The sequence below is a fragment of the Apodemus sylvaticus genome, chromosome 5 (assembly GCF_947179515.1).
Source record: "Apodemus sylvaticus chromosome 5, mApoSyl1.1, whole genome shotgun sequence".
Classification (NCBI taxonomy): Eukaryota; Metazoa; Chordata; class Mammalia; order Rodentia; family Muridae; genus Apodemus; species Apodemus sylvaticus.
Window position 1 is genome coordinate 86530742 of NC_067476.1, and position 15004 is coordinate 86545745.

The 15004-nt window shown below is 44.9% G+C and overlaps 1 protein-coding gene across 3 annotated transcripts in view; it reads right to left on the minus strand.

Moving 5' to 3' along the window:
- Window positions 1–1948: 1948 nt before the first annotated feature.
- Tcp11l1 (t-complex 11 like 1) overlaps window positions 1949–15004 on the minus strand; it is a 37561-nt gene continuing 24505 nt past the window's right edge. For all 3 annotated transcript variants that reach the window (XM_052183124.1, XM_052183122.1, XM_052183123.1), the window contains exons 8-10: window positions 13016–13197; window positions 11561–11733; window positions 1949–9211 (exon numbers count right to left, since the gene is read on the minus strand). In XM_052183124.1, coding sequence (XP_052039084.1) covers window positions 9009–9211; window positions 11561–11733; window positions 13016–13197 — 558 coding nt within the window. In that variant the 3' untranslated portion in view covers window positions 1949–9008. The remainder of the gene's footprint in view (window positions 9212–11560; window positions 11734–13015; window positions 13198–15004) is intronic.

Consider the following 15004-nt stretch of genomic DNA (forward strand, 5'->3'; position numbering starts at 1 on the left):
ACTGGACTACCCACCACTCTACTCCCAGAGGGGATCTTCAGTGTTTTATCTTTTTCATAAATTTTGTTTCAAAAAAAGGTTGAAAGAATGGCTGAGTAGTTGGAAAAACAGCAAATGGACAGAGAGTCCTGAGAAACAAAAGTTGCTGAAATGGGGGAAGGGGGTCACTCTGCTCTTTTGTTTCTGAACGGGTGACAGAGTTGGCTGTGCAACTGGAAAGGTTGCAGATGGAGACGCACTTCCGAAGCAAAGAACACTGCGGGAAAGAACAAAAAGGCTCAGTCCCAGGACTGAGCATCATGAGAGCAAGAGTTTCACAGGAGAAACAAGGGGAAAAGTGTGCTGAAGGGCGATCAGGTCAGAGAAAAGGTAAAAAAACAGGAGGACAATCTGACAAACACCCATTCAAAAGAAAGGGCTAATCTCACACCAACTGTGCTGCTGAAGTTATAGGAGGGGTGGCCCAGGGTTATGAGATCATCAATTTTCCCAGTAGTCATACAGCATGTACCTGGTAATGTATGGAAACAAGGTTATGACAAAATAGGATGGCATCCTATAGAAATAATAGATCTAAGGCATTTTAAAAAGGTTATGATTTCATATGAGATGCAAAACAAATCCTAAATAACTGAGCTACTCAAAAAAGTTATTCTCCAAGATTAGAGGGTATGGGTAACAGCTGTATTAGACACTGGTCTGTAGTTGCAATAGTTAACATGGTGGATGGGAAAAATCATGAATATTAGACAGCAAAATAGAGTGAGCAGAATGAATATTGTAAAAGATCAGTTGCTGGGTGAAGGGTTGCAAAGTAGGTGTTGATAGAGACTGTAGAACAATGTGCATCTCTGTCCCTTAAGATCCCCCATGGCTAGTCAACTGACTGAAAAGCTTACCTGTTAGAACTGCTTAACCCTATGACCTTCAGTGTTGGTTTCCTCTTGGTCTAGTGGAAACAGGAGAAGACATAAAAAACCAGCAAAGGCTGGCAGAAGAGGAGTAGGGCCCAGGACACACTGCAGTTGGATTGGAGAGAGAGGAGACAGGTGATGCAGGAAGAGAGACTGGGTAGGGCTAGGAGGAGACTAGCCGGAGAAGATATTGTTAGTAGACAGGAGAAGACCACTCTTGAGTGGTCCATGGCCAAATGCATAAAGAATATAAGTGATATCGGTTTTCACATATATCACATGCCAATCTAGCAGGTCAAGCTATAGCTAGGAATCTCTGATGCTTTAATTTAAAAGGCTTGGTGCTTTAATTGTGAAAAATGTGGAGATTTGAAACAAAGTTCTAAACAAGGCATCTCTAAAGGCAATGGTTTTTCTAAACATGAGAAAGGCCTAGATTTCCAGGGGTGTGCAGGTGATACAAGGGTTGCTCCTGGGCAAATGCGTATAGGACCAGGGTGACTTTTTGTCACTGAGAAATGAAATGGCAGGGCCTAGGTCAAGGCCCTGCAGCAAAAAGTATGAGCTGTTTGCTTCTTACCAGCCAAAGAATAACAAGCAGGCAGAAAATCCTCAACTAAGTATTGCAAATCTAATGCATGCTACTGCAGACAGTGGGGCTTGAGACTCAGCCAGAGATAAACATCTCACACTATCTCCCCAAATTTAATGTTATAAAGTATCTACTGGAGTTTATGGTCATTGCCCTCAGGGACAGCAGGGATGGCCTTCAGAAACAGTGAATGTCCCAAGGATTCGCTGTGTATTTCAAATGAGAAATTAAAATAATGGCTTATGTAAAAAGAAAAATGCAATTTAACACAGGTGATAGGATTGCTCACCTGTTAATGTTTCCTTATATCAAAGGCAAAGCTGATCCAGTAAAAAGATCAGGGACATTTGGAAGTACAGAAAAATGTGCTCTGGCAAACAGTTAATGATCAGAGGCCAAAATTAAAGTTGCAAGTAAATGACATTGAAATAGACTTTGTGGATAGAGGAGCTGACGTAACAATCATTTATTAAATGCTATTATTTTTCTGGGGAATTATTACATCCCCTTTTACTCCTTAGTATCTACTGGTAGTTTCTACCTCACTTCTTGCCCATACATTCTCAAGTAAACAACACGAAAACACCATAATTTATTAATAAGTTGTAGGCATTATGCTGGCACATTGCACTAGTCTAATCCTCCCACCTGTTAAAACCCACACAGATGCCAATCACTTGCCAACCTGTGTCTTCAGGCTGCTTCTTCCATCAGTCTGTCCTCAGGACTCACGTCTCTTGCCATGGGCTTCTGATGGTCCATTCCACATAATGGTGACTCGTACCTCTGGCTTCTTTCTCAAGAGCTCTCAGCCCCACCTTCCTTCTGCAGTCACAAGCCCCAGCCATTTACTGACCAATCAGGATTATTGGAGAGCATGGGTTAATACAGTGCCCCAATGTCAGGTTACAGTCTCGATAGGGGTTCAGAACTCAGCTTCTGAATACAGAGTGCACAAAACAGCAACAATCATTTTACAAAAAATCTTGGCACCCAGAATGGCCACTTCAAAAGGTTTATACCCAGTTTCTAGAAATTGGGAAGTTATCTCAGATAAAACAAATTGTGTGATGGGTTAAATGTGTAGGGCCAGAAAATCAAATAGGAAAGTTAGGGCCTTATGTGACTGACATAGCCATAAGTTTATGGGAATGAGACTCATTACAGCAGTGAGAAACGGAGCTAGGATGAATATCCCCTCAATATCAGAGACAATTCCTAAAATAATGGATCAAAAGGAAGACACTTCTGGGCAAGATGTTGAGAAATGTTATCAAGAACCACAGACTAGGGCTGGGCGGTGGTGGCACACGCCTGTAATCCCAGCACTCTGGGAGGCAGAGGCCAGATTTCTGAGTTCGAGGCCAGCCTGGTCTACAGAGTGAGTTCCAGGACAGCCAGGGCTACACAGAGAAACCCTGTCTCGGAAAAAAAAATCCAAGAACCACAGACTACACAGGTTATCCAAAACCAGACACTATATGGATTGAGTTTCCAAATTTGTAAGGTTTGTTTTGGGGCAAGGGTAGAGGTGGGGAGAAGGAGGCACTGCTGATGTTCTACCAACATCATTACCCTTAAAATGGCTTAGCCTGTATGGGTGGAGCAACGGCCCTCCTACCATGCAGGGGGAACTGCAGCAGGCAAGTGAGCTTCCTGGAGAGGCACAGCCCCAGGCACTGTGTCTCTGGATGGCTTCTTGCTGCTGCTGCTGCTGCTCCTCATGTATCTAGCATGGTGCATGGCATGGGGAGACAGTCACTGCCTAGAGTCTGCTGTTATTGCTTCTTGGGAGACTGACTACCCATTCTACTTGGCAATTTTTCTGCAGATCAATATGAAGATGAACTTTCATAAAATATTTTATATAAATTAATAACTATGGAATTCATGATTTAAATAGTTTTAAGAAGTTGGATAGTTGATAGAAAGTTTAAGGAGATGGTTTGTTTAAGCTGTTTTCCCAAAAAGATACAATAAACTTAGAATTAAGAGTAGAATGTGCCCCTTCCCTTGTAGGATAGTGATGGCTGCATAGGTTGGAATAGGAGTACAGTGAGCTTTCATGGATTATAAGCACATAATTGGGAGAAAAAGGCAGGCTTGGGACAAGTTAATATCAAAGAAGGCATTACATTCTATTTTCGGTCTGAGTTCCTGGATCTGGTGATCTAGGGATGTGGTCAGATTTCAGTGTGCGCATGAAATACAGGAGGATGTGAACAAAGAGTAAGTAGTTCCATTATGAATATAAGAAAGAGAGTAAGTGATTAGCCAGCTTACAGCAAGACTGCAAAAGTAAGACCTAGGACAGGTGACCTGGTTCTTGGTAAATACAAACTGCCAGCTACACACAGGAAAAACTTGCTTCTATAAACTTGGCTTGCTTAAAAGTTGCTAATCTATGACAAAAGGATTATAGCTTTGGGGTTATAAACTTGTGGAGCAAAACATAGATGGTAAACCTTTAGTTAGGTATGAGTTTCAAAATACAAATATATAATCAATCCTGTTGTAATTTCCTTTGTATAATGATTTTATTCTGTTTTGGAAGAATGTATTTTTGTAATGATTTGTTTTTAAGAGAATATATAACTTGGGGCTATGAGGTAATCTTTTTTATTAAAGAGAATTTTTATGTTAGATGATACAAAGGACTACTTGTTCATTGGAGCTTTGCTCCATCCACCAAATATATGTATATATGTATAATGTATATGTACATAGATGTATGTGCGAAGTTGTTGAACCTTTGCTCTCTCCATCTTCAGCCTATGTGTGTATGTATATAAAGTGGTTGGAGCTTGAAATTTGCTTTATCCACAGAGAGAGAGAGAGAAAGAGAGAGAGAGAGAGAGAGAGAGAGAGAGAGAGAGAGAGAGAGAAGAATTATGTGTGTATATGTATGCATGTATATATATATGTACACATGTGTGTATATGCATGCATGTGTCTATATGTATGCATGTGTCTATATGTATGCATGTGTTCATTCTGTCACCCTTTTCGAAAGCTCCAGAAAAAAATCAAGCTTGGTTCCCTGAGAAAAGTCTGCTGAGTGGTCAACACTAACTCTATACCCTCCTCGGTTTACTCTGGATCTCAAAGCTGGCCTTTGGCAGCCCTTAACTAAGAAAGTTACAGGCTTGCCAGGTCCTTGCCAGCACAAGAAAGTGAAGAAATTGACCAATTATTAATAGGAAACGTGTTAGAAGCCTCAAATTTTCATGAAAAACACCATGTTAACAAACAGTAAAGGTTTAAAGAAAGCAATTTCTAGCACCTGGCAACACGCCAAGGAAATGGTAAGCCACGTCCCACTGGTTCTCGCATAACTGAACCCATCACCTGTTGGAAGTAGGCCTGGGGCACCAGAAGAAATAAAGTGGCAGATGGTTTCATTTTGCAGAATTTAGGAAACTGAAGTTTGTACATCACACCATATACATACTCAGGGTTTCAATGGACAACTGCTTTGAATTCTAAAGAGCTGATTCTGCAATTACACATTTACTGGAAGTAATGGCTATTGTGGGGAATCCTGTACAAATTAAGACTGACAATACCCCACATATGTTTCCAGTAAGATGAAACAATTCTTTAAATATTATAATATAAAGTACATTACATATCTACCACAAAATTTTACAGAACAAGTAGTTGCGGAAAAATCTAATTGTACCTTAAAAGAAATGTTTATAAAACAAAGGGGAAGAATAAAGACCCAGGGATAATTAAACAGTGCTCTGTTAAGTTTAAATTTTCTGAAAGTAGGAAAGGAACAATAGCAACTGAGGGACACTGGGTTATAGAAAAAGAACGTGGAAGTAAATCAGTCTATATACTATAAGGACAATTCCATCCATCAGAATGGAAGTCAGTGAAGGTTTTGCACTGGGGACACAGATTTGCTTATATTTCCACAGGGAAGAAAAAGTTGTGAATTGAGCAGGAGAGTTCTCATGAAAACCTTGGCCACTGACCCTAAAAAGCAGAGAATGAGAGCCTGACCAGTCACTGCCTTCCCCTGCAGCCAGAGGAGCCTGGACAACAAGCATTCAGCACCTAACCACTGACAGGCCTAGGAGCGGGACTTTGGCCTCCTGCAATGCAGAGCCAAGCACAGTGCAGAGCAGCAGCAGGCCTAGGAGCGGGACTTAGGGCACACCCTTCATGCCCAAGTTGGGGCTACAAGGTCAGAGGACTAGGGTGGAGGGCAGCGACTTCAGTGAGGTACACCAGGCACAAGATGCTAGAAGATAAGACAGTCTAGGAGTGTAAGAGGCTCAAGCAGCGGAATCCACACTACAGAAAAGAGAAGCATTGCTGCTAGGGTTTATCTCAGCTGTGCACACGCTCCTGAGGGATCAACAGAAAGATCACGTCAGACACCTGGAAGAGACATTGGAAAGAACGGAGAAGCAGCGTCAAAACTGCATGATTAGTAGCTAAAAGAAATGGATAGAAATGTAGTAGGACTTATTTTTATGTCCCTGGCCATTTAAAGGATCCCCAACTAGTCAGCTGACTCTTTGGGAATACTTACCTGTTAGAACTGCTTGACCCTTTAGTGTTGTTTTCCTCTTGTACTTCTGGGAACAGGGGAGGATGTAAAAAGCCAGCAAAGGCTGAGAAGGAGTCCAGGAGACAGTGGAAGGATTGGAGAGAGAGAGAAGGGGAGTAGGATGAGAGAGAAGGGTCAGCGAAGACAGGTGATGCAGAAGAGAGAAGCCTGAGTGGGATGGGGAGGGGAGTGAGTGGGAGAAGCTGACCCGAGCGGGAGAAGCTGACCCGAGCGGGAGAAGCTGACCCGAGCGGGAGAAGATAAAATAGGAGAAAGGAGAACCCACATAGATCCCATACAAACTAGTAAAAATGCGTAAAAGCCACATTAGACCATTAAAGACACAGGCAGTACCTGTGGATGAATAGATAAGGGATATGACCATATTGGCTCTAATGTGTACCATGTTGATACATCAAGCTATAGATAGAGGTCTCCAATATCAAAATGCCCTGTGCTTCAATTGTGGGAAATACAGTCATTTGCAAAAGGACTGTGACCAAACCAAAAGCCTCAGATCTCAAAACAGCCAGTGCATTCACCTTGAGATATACAGTTCTTTGCTCTGGAAAAGTGAATGAGCCAGGCGGTGGTGGCGCACGCCTTTAACCCCAGCACTTGGGAGGCAGAGGCAGGAGGATTTCTGAGTTCGAGGCCAGCCTGGTCTACAGAGTGAGTTCCAGGACAGCCAGGGCTACACAGAGAAACTCTGTCTCAAAAAAACAAAGCTAAAGAAAGAAAAGAAGGAAGGAAGGAAGGAAGGAAGGAAGGAAGGAAGGAAGGAAGGAAGGAAGGAAGGAAGGAAGGAAGAAGAATGAGTGGTTTCTAGGAGCAACGGTTTCCTTAAATCTCAAGCAGAAAGAAGGCCTACGCTTCCCAGAGCTGCCCCTGGGTTCAGAAATGCAGATCCTAAAGAGATATTCAAGGTAATTTCTCACAGTTGGGAAAGGGCCTTAGGGGACTGGCTCAAGGCTCTGCAGCAAAAATGGCAAGCCATTTCAGTCAAGGAGGAACATGAAGACCAAAAATCCCTCCACTTGGCACTAGATATTTAATGAGCAATACCGTAGGCGTGCTGCTCTTACTCTCCTGAGAAACTCAATGCTACATATCTACTGGAGTTTATGGTCCTTTGCCATCAGGACAGTAGGGAGGATCTTGGGAAAAAATGAATCCCAAAGATTCATTGTGCTTCCAGGAATTATAGATCAGATTTCAAAGGAGACGTTAAAATTACAGCCCATGTAAAAAGAGATGCAGTTCAACACAGGTGACAGGATTACTCAGCTGTTAGTTTCCCTACATCAAAGGCAAAGCCATTGCAATTGAATGAACAGGAGGATTTGGAAGTACTGGAAAACATGTGTTCTGGCAAACAGTTGTTAACGATCAGAGGCCAAAAGTAAAACTGCAAGTAAATGATAGTGAAATAGAAGGCTTGGTGGACACAGGAGCTGACAGGACTCACTTCACAAAGATCCTGGCACTCAGAATGGCCACTTCAAAAGGCTTAGACCCAGTTTGTAGGAATTGGAAAGTTATCTCATGAGAGTTAGTTTCTATGACTTGGCAATGTTTGGAATTCTGGAAACTTTTCAGAAGGAATATAACGCTGGGGCATCAAGAGGCAGTAGCCATAGTCAAAAAAGAAAGAAAGAAAGATTAAATTCAGGGACACTCCCCCATCCTTCCTTCTCTCCTATCTAGTGTTAGGGGGAGAAACAGAGGGAAGGATAAAGGGTGGGAAATAGAAGACCCACAAAATAGCAAAGACCAGCTATAGCATATGTTACCAGGCCTGGCTTCGTAAGCTTTAACTGCCACTGTCAAGGCTCGGGCGTACTTCTGTAGAAAAAACAGTATTTCTGTTTTGTTTGTTTTGTGAGACAGGATTTCTCTGTGTATTCCTAGTTGTTCTGGAACTCATTCTATAGACCAAGCTGGTCTTGAGCTCAGAGATCCACTTCCCTCTGCCTTCCAAGTATTGGGACTAAAGGTGTGCACCACCACACCTGGCTCTGTTCTTGTTCTTTTAAGTTGGAGTCTCTGTCCTAAACTGCTCCTGAGTTCCTGGGCACAAACAATTCTTCTACCTTTTAAAAGTAACCGAAGCTACTGGGGTGTATGGCTTCTCTAGGCATATGTGTGTGCATGTAACTCCTTCACTGTTTAGATGGGAGAGATGAATCCCGGGGCCTTGTGCAGGCTAGGCAATCACTGGCCATTGTACTACATACAAGCCAACAAAACAAGCTTTTAAAAATCAAGTTCTAGCCATTGGGCATGGTGGCAGAGGCCTGTAACCCCAGCATTTGTGAGGCAGAGGCAGAAGAATTAAAAAGTCTAGGGACAGCCTGTTTTACATAAGCAAGTTCACACCAGCCAGGGGAGCGTATATAGAGATGCTGTTTCAATAATAATATAAAATAAGCTATTAAGTAACTCCGCTGGAGAACAAGCGGGCTCTGAACACTGTTAGGCCAGACCCAAGAAGCAATAAATGGGTAGTGGGAAGGAACGGGCTAGGACACTGCCAGGCTGTAGACAGCCCTGTCATAAAGCGCCCACAGGGAAGAGTAGTGGGAGGAGGGACAGAAGGGCAAGTCTTGGCTTATGACTGCGGGCACAGGCATCTGAGAAAGAGACAACTGTCTCAGGTTTCTTGGGAGAAGCAGTTCTTTCAACCTGATGAAGCAGGAGCAGAGACAGAGGCGACCAACTGTTGAAAGCTCTGTGCTCCTGTAGACTAAGAGAACAGAAGCTTCTTAGGTTTTGTAAACTTGCACTCATAAACACAGTCCTCAAAACAGAATTCAGTGCATTCTTCAGTCCCCATGGAACCAGCGCTAATAAACAGGAATGTACCACATGCCATTTGTTCTCCACGCACTTCGAGCGGTCTGAGGAGAGGAGGAACGTGCTGTGGCAGCTGTGCGCCTCAGGAACGGAGGAGGAGCTTACTGAGTATCGCATCATAGTAAGGACAGAACACCATCTTGTTATAGTTGACCAGACGCACAAATTTCACAGCAATTTCTTCCAGTTCTTTCTGAATGGGACCCAATCCCCCAGGCACTGTAGGCAACAGCTTCTGGTGACCAGAGGCAAGGTATGTTTCCAAGAAGGTCAAAATTCGAGACTCTGTGGCAAAAGGGAAGAGTAATCAGGGTTGTCTCTTCAGAGTGACTTTATACATTTCTGATTAGGTCTCAGTTAGTGAGTCATCACTTTCTCAGGGATGTCTTTCCTGGTCACTCCCAGATTGCATCCCTAGAACGTTGCACTTCTGAGGATTAGAACACATATATGCACACAAGGAGTCTGTAGCAGCAACAGCATTATTCTCTGCTCTTAAGAAGATCAGGCCACTGAGGCCAACACTGGCCACTACCATGGGGCACACATGCGCAGAGAAAGCAAAGCAAAGCTCAAAAGTAGGGCGGGGCTAGAGACACAGCTCAGCCTTCAGAACACTGGACTACACACACACACACACACACACACAACTTTCATCCCAGCAGAGATAGACTGTGATAGCTCCATGACTTCAAGACCAGCCAGACCAACATAGAGACCCTTGTCTCAATAAATACATAAAAACTTAGGAAGAAAATGTTCAAAAAAGTAGAGGGTTAAACATGCAGTCTGCAGTAGAGTGCATGACTCTGGATTCATTTTCCAGAACTTAAAATATTAGAAGGAAAGAGAAGGAAAAGAAAGGAGGGATGGAAGGAAAATGAATCCTGTCCTGCTAACTTCTACTGTCATGACAGCACAGGCTTCCCTTGATGCTCACAGTGGGAGACCACAGAAGTCATCTGTGGTCTTGTTCTACTTAAGAAGAACAGTTTTGGATGATACCTTTCAGCCCACTCCATTTGGGAGACAATTATATTGATTGAATGACTTTTTAACTTGCCTTATCTCTTGTACTAGGGTACCTACCATCTCAAGTATAAACAAAAGAACCCACAAGACAAACACACTGACAGCTGAGTCCCACACGTCTCCATTCCTACGGGTCCAGCTCTCCCGAAGTTCCTAGAGCTGGGAGCTCCCCACAATCAGGGGTCTGTGTCGTTCCACCCAGGACAGCTGTCTGACTACAACAAAACCAGGCAGGCTGTGGTGCTGCACACACTCGGGAGGCAGAGACAGGCAGATCTCTGAGTTTGAGGCCAGCCTGGTCTACAGAGTTCCAGGACAGCCAGGGCTACACAGAGAAACCCTGTCTCAAAAACCAAAACAAGACAAGGAGACGAGCAGGGGCATGGCGGCTTCAGGCTGTTCAAAGGCCATCCCTGTGGGATAGAAATCTCTGATTCAAAGAAGTCTCCTTCTCAGTGACCCAAGGTTAAGCTGTGGCTAACACAGAGCTGGGATATAAAGCAGGCTTTAAAAAACTGTCCTAATTTTTAAGAAAATCCACAGTATTCGTTTTGTATAAAATTACTTAGTAACGAGGATCTGAGTGCCTCTGACGTAAGGATGGGTTCTGGTCCTTGTCTGTCCTTTTGGGCAGCCTCCCCACACTGGGGATGCTCTAACCCTCGCCTAACCCACTCAGCCTCCATCACACCCTCTCGGAGTGCACGCTGTTGTTCTCACTGGTTGTTTTAAGGCAGGGTCTCACTATGTAGACCAAGCTAGCCTGGAACTATGTAGACCAGGCTGGCCTGGAACTCACAGCACTCCTCTTGCCGCTCTCCTGACTGCTGGTTAAGGGCTGTACTAGATGCCCAGCTGTTTTCTGGTGAGGCCTGCGTTCAGCCTCTGTCCCAAGCACTGCATTTTGTTGTTCACACAAGCTAAAGTCATCTTGGAAAAGGAACCTCAATTAAGAAAATGCCTGGGTCAGATGGAGTCAGGTTTGTGGGATATTTTCTTTCTTTTCTTTTTCCTTTTTCTTTTTCAAGAGAGGGTTTCTCTGTAGAATCTTGGCTGCTCTGGGGCTCCCTGTACCAAGATAGTCTCAAATACAAAGACTGGTGCCTCTGCTTCCCAGGCGCTGGGATTAAAGGTGTGTTTACCACACCTGGCCACTTTCTTGAAAAATCATTGATATGGGATACTTGAGTATTGAGTGGTTTCACCCTGGAAGGTGATCTTGGGCTCTATAAGAAAGCAGGCTGAAGCCAGGCACTGGTGGCGCACGCCTGTAATCCCAGCACTCTGGTAGGCAGAGGCAGGCGGATTTCTGAGTTCGAGGCCAGCCTGGTCTACAGAGTGAGTTCCAGGACAGCCAGAGCTATACAGAGAAACCCTGTCTCGAAAAAACCAAATCCAAAAAAAAAAAAAAACCCAAAACAAAACAAAAAACAAACAAACATAAACAAAGAAAAGAAAGCAGGCTGAGCAAGCCATGGAGAGCAAGCCAGTAAGCAGCATTTCCCACAGCTTCTGCTCCAGCTCCTTCTTCCAATTCCTCAGTGACAGAGAAAAGCCTGACAATTCTAAGACCCCCTCTGAGAGCATGTCCCCTAAACGTACCCATGATCCTGCGAATGGGGTCGTCAGGACTGGCGAGGGCCTGAATTTGGCCCTTGAGCACAGTCTCCTTATCACCGGAGAGCGGGGAGGATCCACACCGGGAGAGGCAGCTGCTCATCTCTAGGCACACTTTCTCCCCAACGGAAGTCAGGGCGTCCTCCAGACGGAAGGAACTAGAACAGAGAGGGGAAGAAGGAGAAGGAGAAAGAATGCAACCCTGGCCCTGTCTTGAAAAGGATGACAGCACGGGGTGTGTGCGACCTGTGGCTCCCTTCCCTACTCCCTCATCTCCTAGGCTTTCAATTCCTTTCTAATCACACCAAAGTGGTTGCTGTCTGCTGTGGACAATGTCTCATAGAGCCAGGCTGGACTTCTGATGCTCCTGCCTCTACTACCCAGGACGAGAGCTCTGAGCCACATCGGGTTGTACAGTGCTCAGAGCATGTTGGGCACATGCACTCTGCCAAGAGAGCTACATCCCCCAGCCTCAGAGCACAACGCTCATGCCTGTACAATGACGAAGCTCAGAAGTGACTTCTAACAGTCACCCAACACCTCCAGAGGAGCACAGAGACTAGAAATGTGCTAGCTGTGGGACCGGAGGGAGCCTGTTCACTGAATACCCTTTTGTATCTTCATTTTTTTATTGTTTACCATGCTGGAGATCAAGCCCACAAACCTCATGCATAGGAAGCACGCTGACAACTGAGGCTTATCTCCAACCCTCTGCAGCTGCTTTGTTCTGTATTGTTTTTGAGACAGGAGATAGCCAAGACTAGTTGTGAATTTGTTTTACTTTTCAGGTGCTAGAGCTGCTGGCTGTCCTGGGGCGAAGGTCTGGCTCCACTGGTTTCTCTAAGGTCATGGTTTTATTGCTGCTTGGTAGCGAGAGCGCCTCAGTGGTGCAAGTCAGTGCGGGACTGTTAGTAAGTAAGACTAGGTTAGAAGCAGGTTAAGAGTTGGAGAGATGGCTTAGCGGTTAAGAGCACCTACTGCTCTTCCAGAGGTCCTGAGTTCAAAGGCCAGCAACCACATAGTGGCTCACAACCATCTGTAATGGGATCCGAGGCCCTCTTCTGGTGTGTCTGAAGAGAGCAATGGTGTATTCATATACATAAAATAAATAAATAAATCTTTTTTAAAAAGAATACTTTAAAAGAAAAGAAAACAGGTAAATTATAGGGTAAGTTCTACCTTGGGAGGTGTCTACTTCACTTCTATTTGTGTTAGAATGTTCTAGTCACAGCCAATTGCTCACTGTGGGCTCTGAGCAGAGACATTTGAAAACCACAATCCTAGAGCCTTGTTAAATCTACAGTTCCCTGTAACTTGGACATGATAGCCATAAATAAACTTCAGGTAGGCAAAGTCGTCTCTAATCTCCTAGTGGCCTTACACTGGGAAACTCCCACTGTACACTACAGGGCCATCCGCTGTAGGGCCCCAGCCACTTACGGCAGATGCATGTCCGCTAGCAGAATCTTCACCATCGCCTTGAGCTTCTCAGCAAAGTCAGCATGCCCAGAAATGCCAGGTGCCGCGGTACTGAATGTGACCAGCAGCACAGCTCCCAGGACGGCCAGCTGCTCCAGCTGCAGCTGGAGCTCTTGGAAACGAGACTGGTCCATCAAAACTGTCTGCAACCAACACACATGGCACCGCTGAGCAGAGATTCAAGATGGCCAGCAGAGGGCAGTAGAGCCACGCCGCCACCTGCTCTGTGGCTCCCTTTCAGAGTTCCTGGATCCCCACATTAGCTGAGGCAGGTCTGGCAATAAACACAAGACTCTACCCCTTCACAGGACTATGACTCAGGCAAGTGCCTTTACTCTCTGAGGCTATAGAAAAAGGGAGTTCTCTTTACAGCGCCTAGAAAGATGAAGAAACCAAACCAGTGGGGAGCAGCTGAAAGCTACTACTCTATCAGTAGGGGGTACAGTAGCAGGAAGAGAAGGGTAAGAAGATGGAACTAGGGTGGTCAATGCCTTTTTATGTGTCCAGAACTGACTGTCCCAGATTTCAAAGGAAAACATCCAAGTCCTGAGACCCCATCTTTATCTCCCACAAACCAAGAAGTTACCTATGCTGATAGATGAGAGAGATCTTGAAGCAGAGTCGACAATGATCCACCCTCATATGCATAACACAAAGGAGCTGCAAGGCAGGTGCCTTCCCCAAATGCACTCAGAAAGCTGAGACAGGAGGATTACTAGGAGTCTAAGGCCAGCCTGAGATACAAAGGGAGGCTGTCTCAGAACAAACAAAACAATAACCACCTCAAGTATGTAAATAGAGAGAGCAGTGAGAAATGACAAATTGGCCAGGCGGTAATGGTGCACGCCTTTAATCCCAGCACTTGGGAGGCAGAGGTAGGCAGATTTCTGAGTTCGAGGCCAGCCTGGTCTACAGAGTGAATTCCAGGGCAGCCAGGGCTACACAGAGAAACCCTTTGTCAAAAAACCAAAAAAAAGGACAAATTGAGCAGAACTCATAACCACATAAAAGCCACCTGAAAGTGGACTGCTTCTCATGTTAAAGAACCCAGGCCTTCCCTACCAGACACTAGCGTTAAGACCCAGGCCCTTCCCTACCAGATTCTATCCCTATCTTCCAGAGGAGATGAGGGAAGAGCATCGAGAAGGTCAAAAGATGTTGATTCAGTGTGGAGGGTTTGGGGGTGGGTAGGCTTGGGGACAGGATCTCACCATCTAGCTGTAGGTGTCCTGGAGCTCACTGTGTAGACTAGGCTGGCCGAAAACTCACTGATCCACCTACCTCTGCCTTCAGAGTGCTGGGTTAAAAGTATGCACCACCATGCTTGGCCCAGATCTGAGTTTTCACAGGTTAATCAAACAAGCTCTAAGGGCCTCTTTGCTGGGGTCTGGAGGGATGACTCAGCAGTTAAAAGTACTGACTGCTCTTCCAGAGGTCCTGAGTTCAATTCCCAGCAACCACAAGGTGGCTCACAACCATCTGTAATGGTATCTGATGCCCTCTTCTGGTGTGTCTGAAAAGAGTGACAGTGTACTCACATACATTAAAAAAAAACTATAAAAAAAGAGAGAGAGAAAGAAAATGAAAAAAGAAAGAGAGGGAAGAAGGAAGAATGACCCTGCTCTTCTGTAAGAAGTTAATAGAGATGTGGTCTATGTTTGCAATCCTGAAACGTTGAGGCAGGAGGATCAACGTTTGAGACTGGGCTACAGTGTTGAAAACAATAACCAGAAAATTGGAGTCAGACCCTGGAGTTCTTGGGTGTTTGTTTGTTTGTTTTCTGGATTTGTTTTTGTTTTTTTTTTCCCAGAGACAGGGTTTCTTTGTATAGCCCTGGCTGTCCCGGGACTCACTCTGTAGATCAGGCTGGCCTCGAACTCAGAAATCTGCCTGCCTCTGCCTCCTAGAGTGCTGGGATTACAGGCGTGCGCCGCCACCACTGGCCGGGCG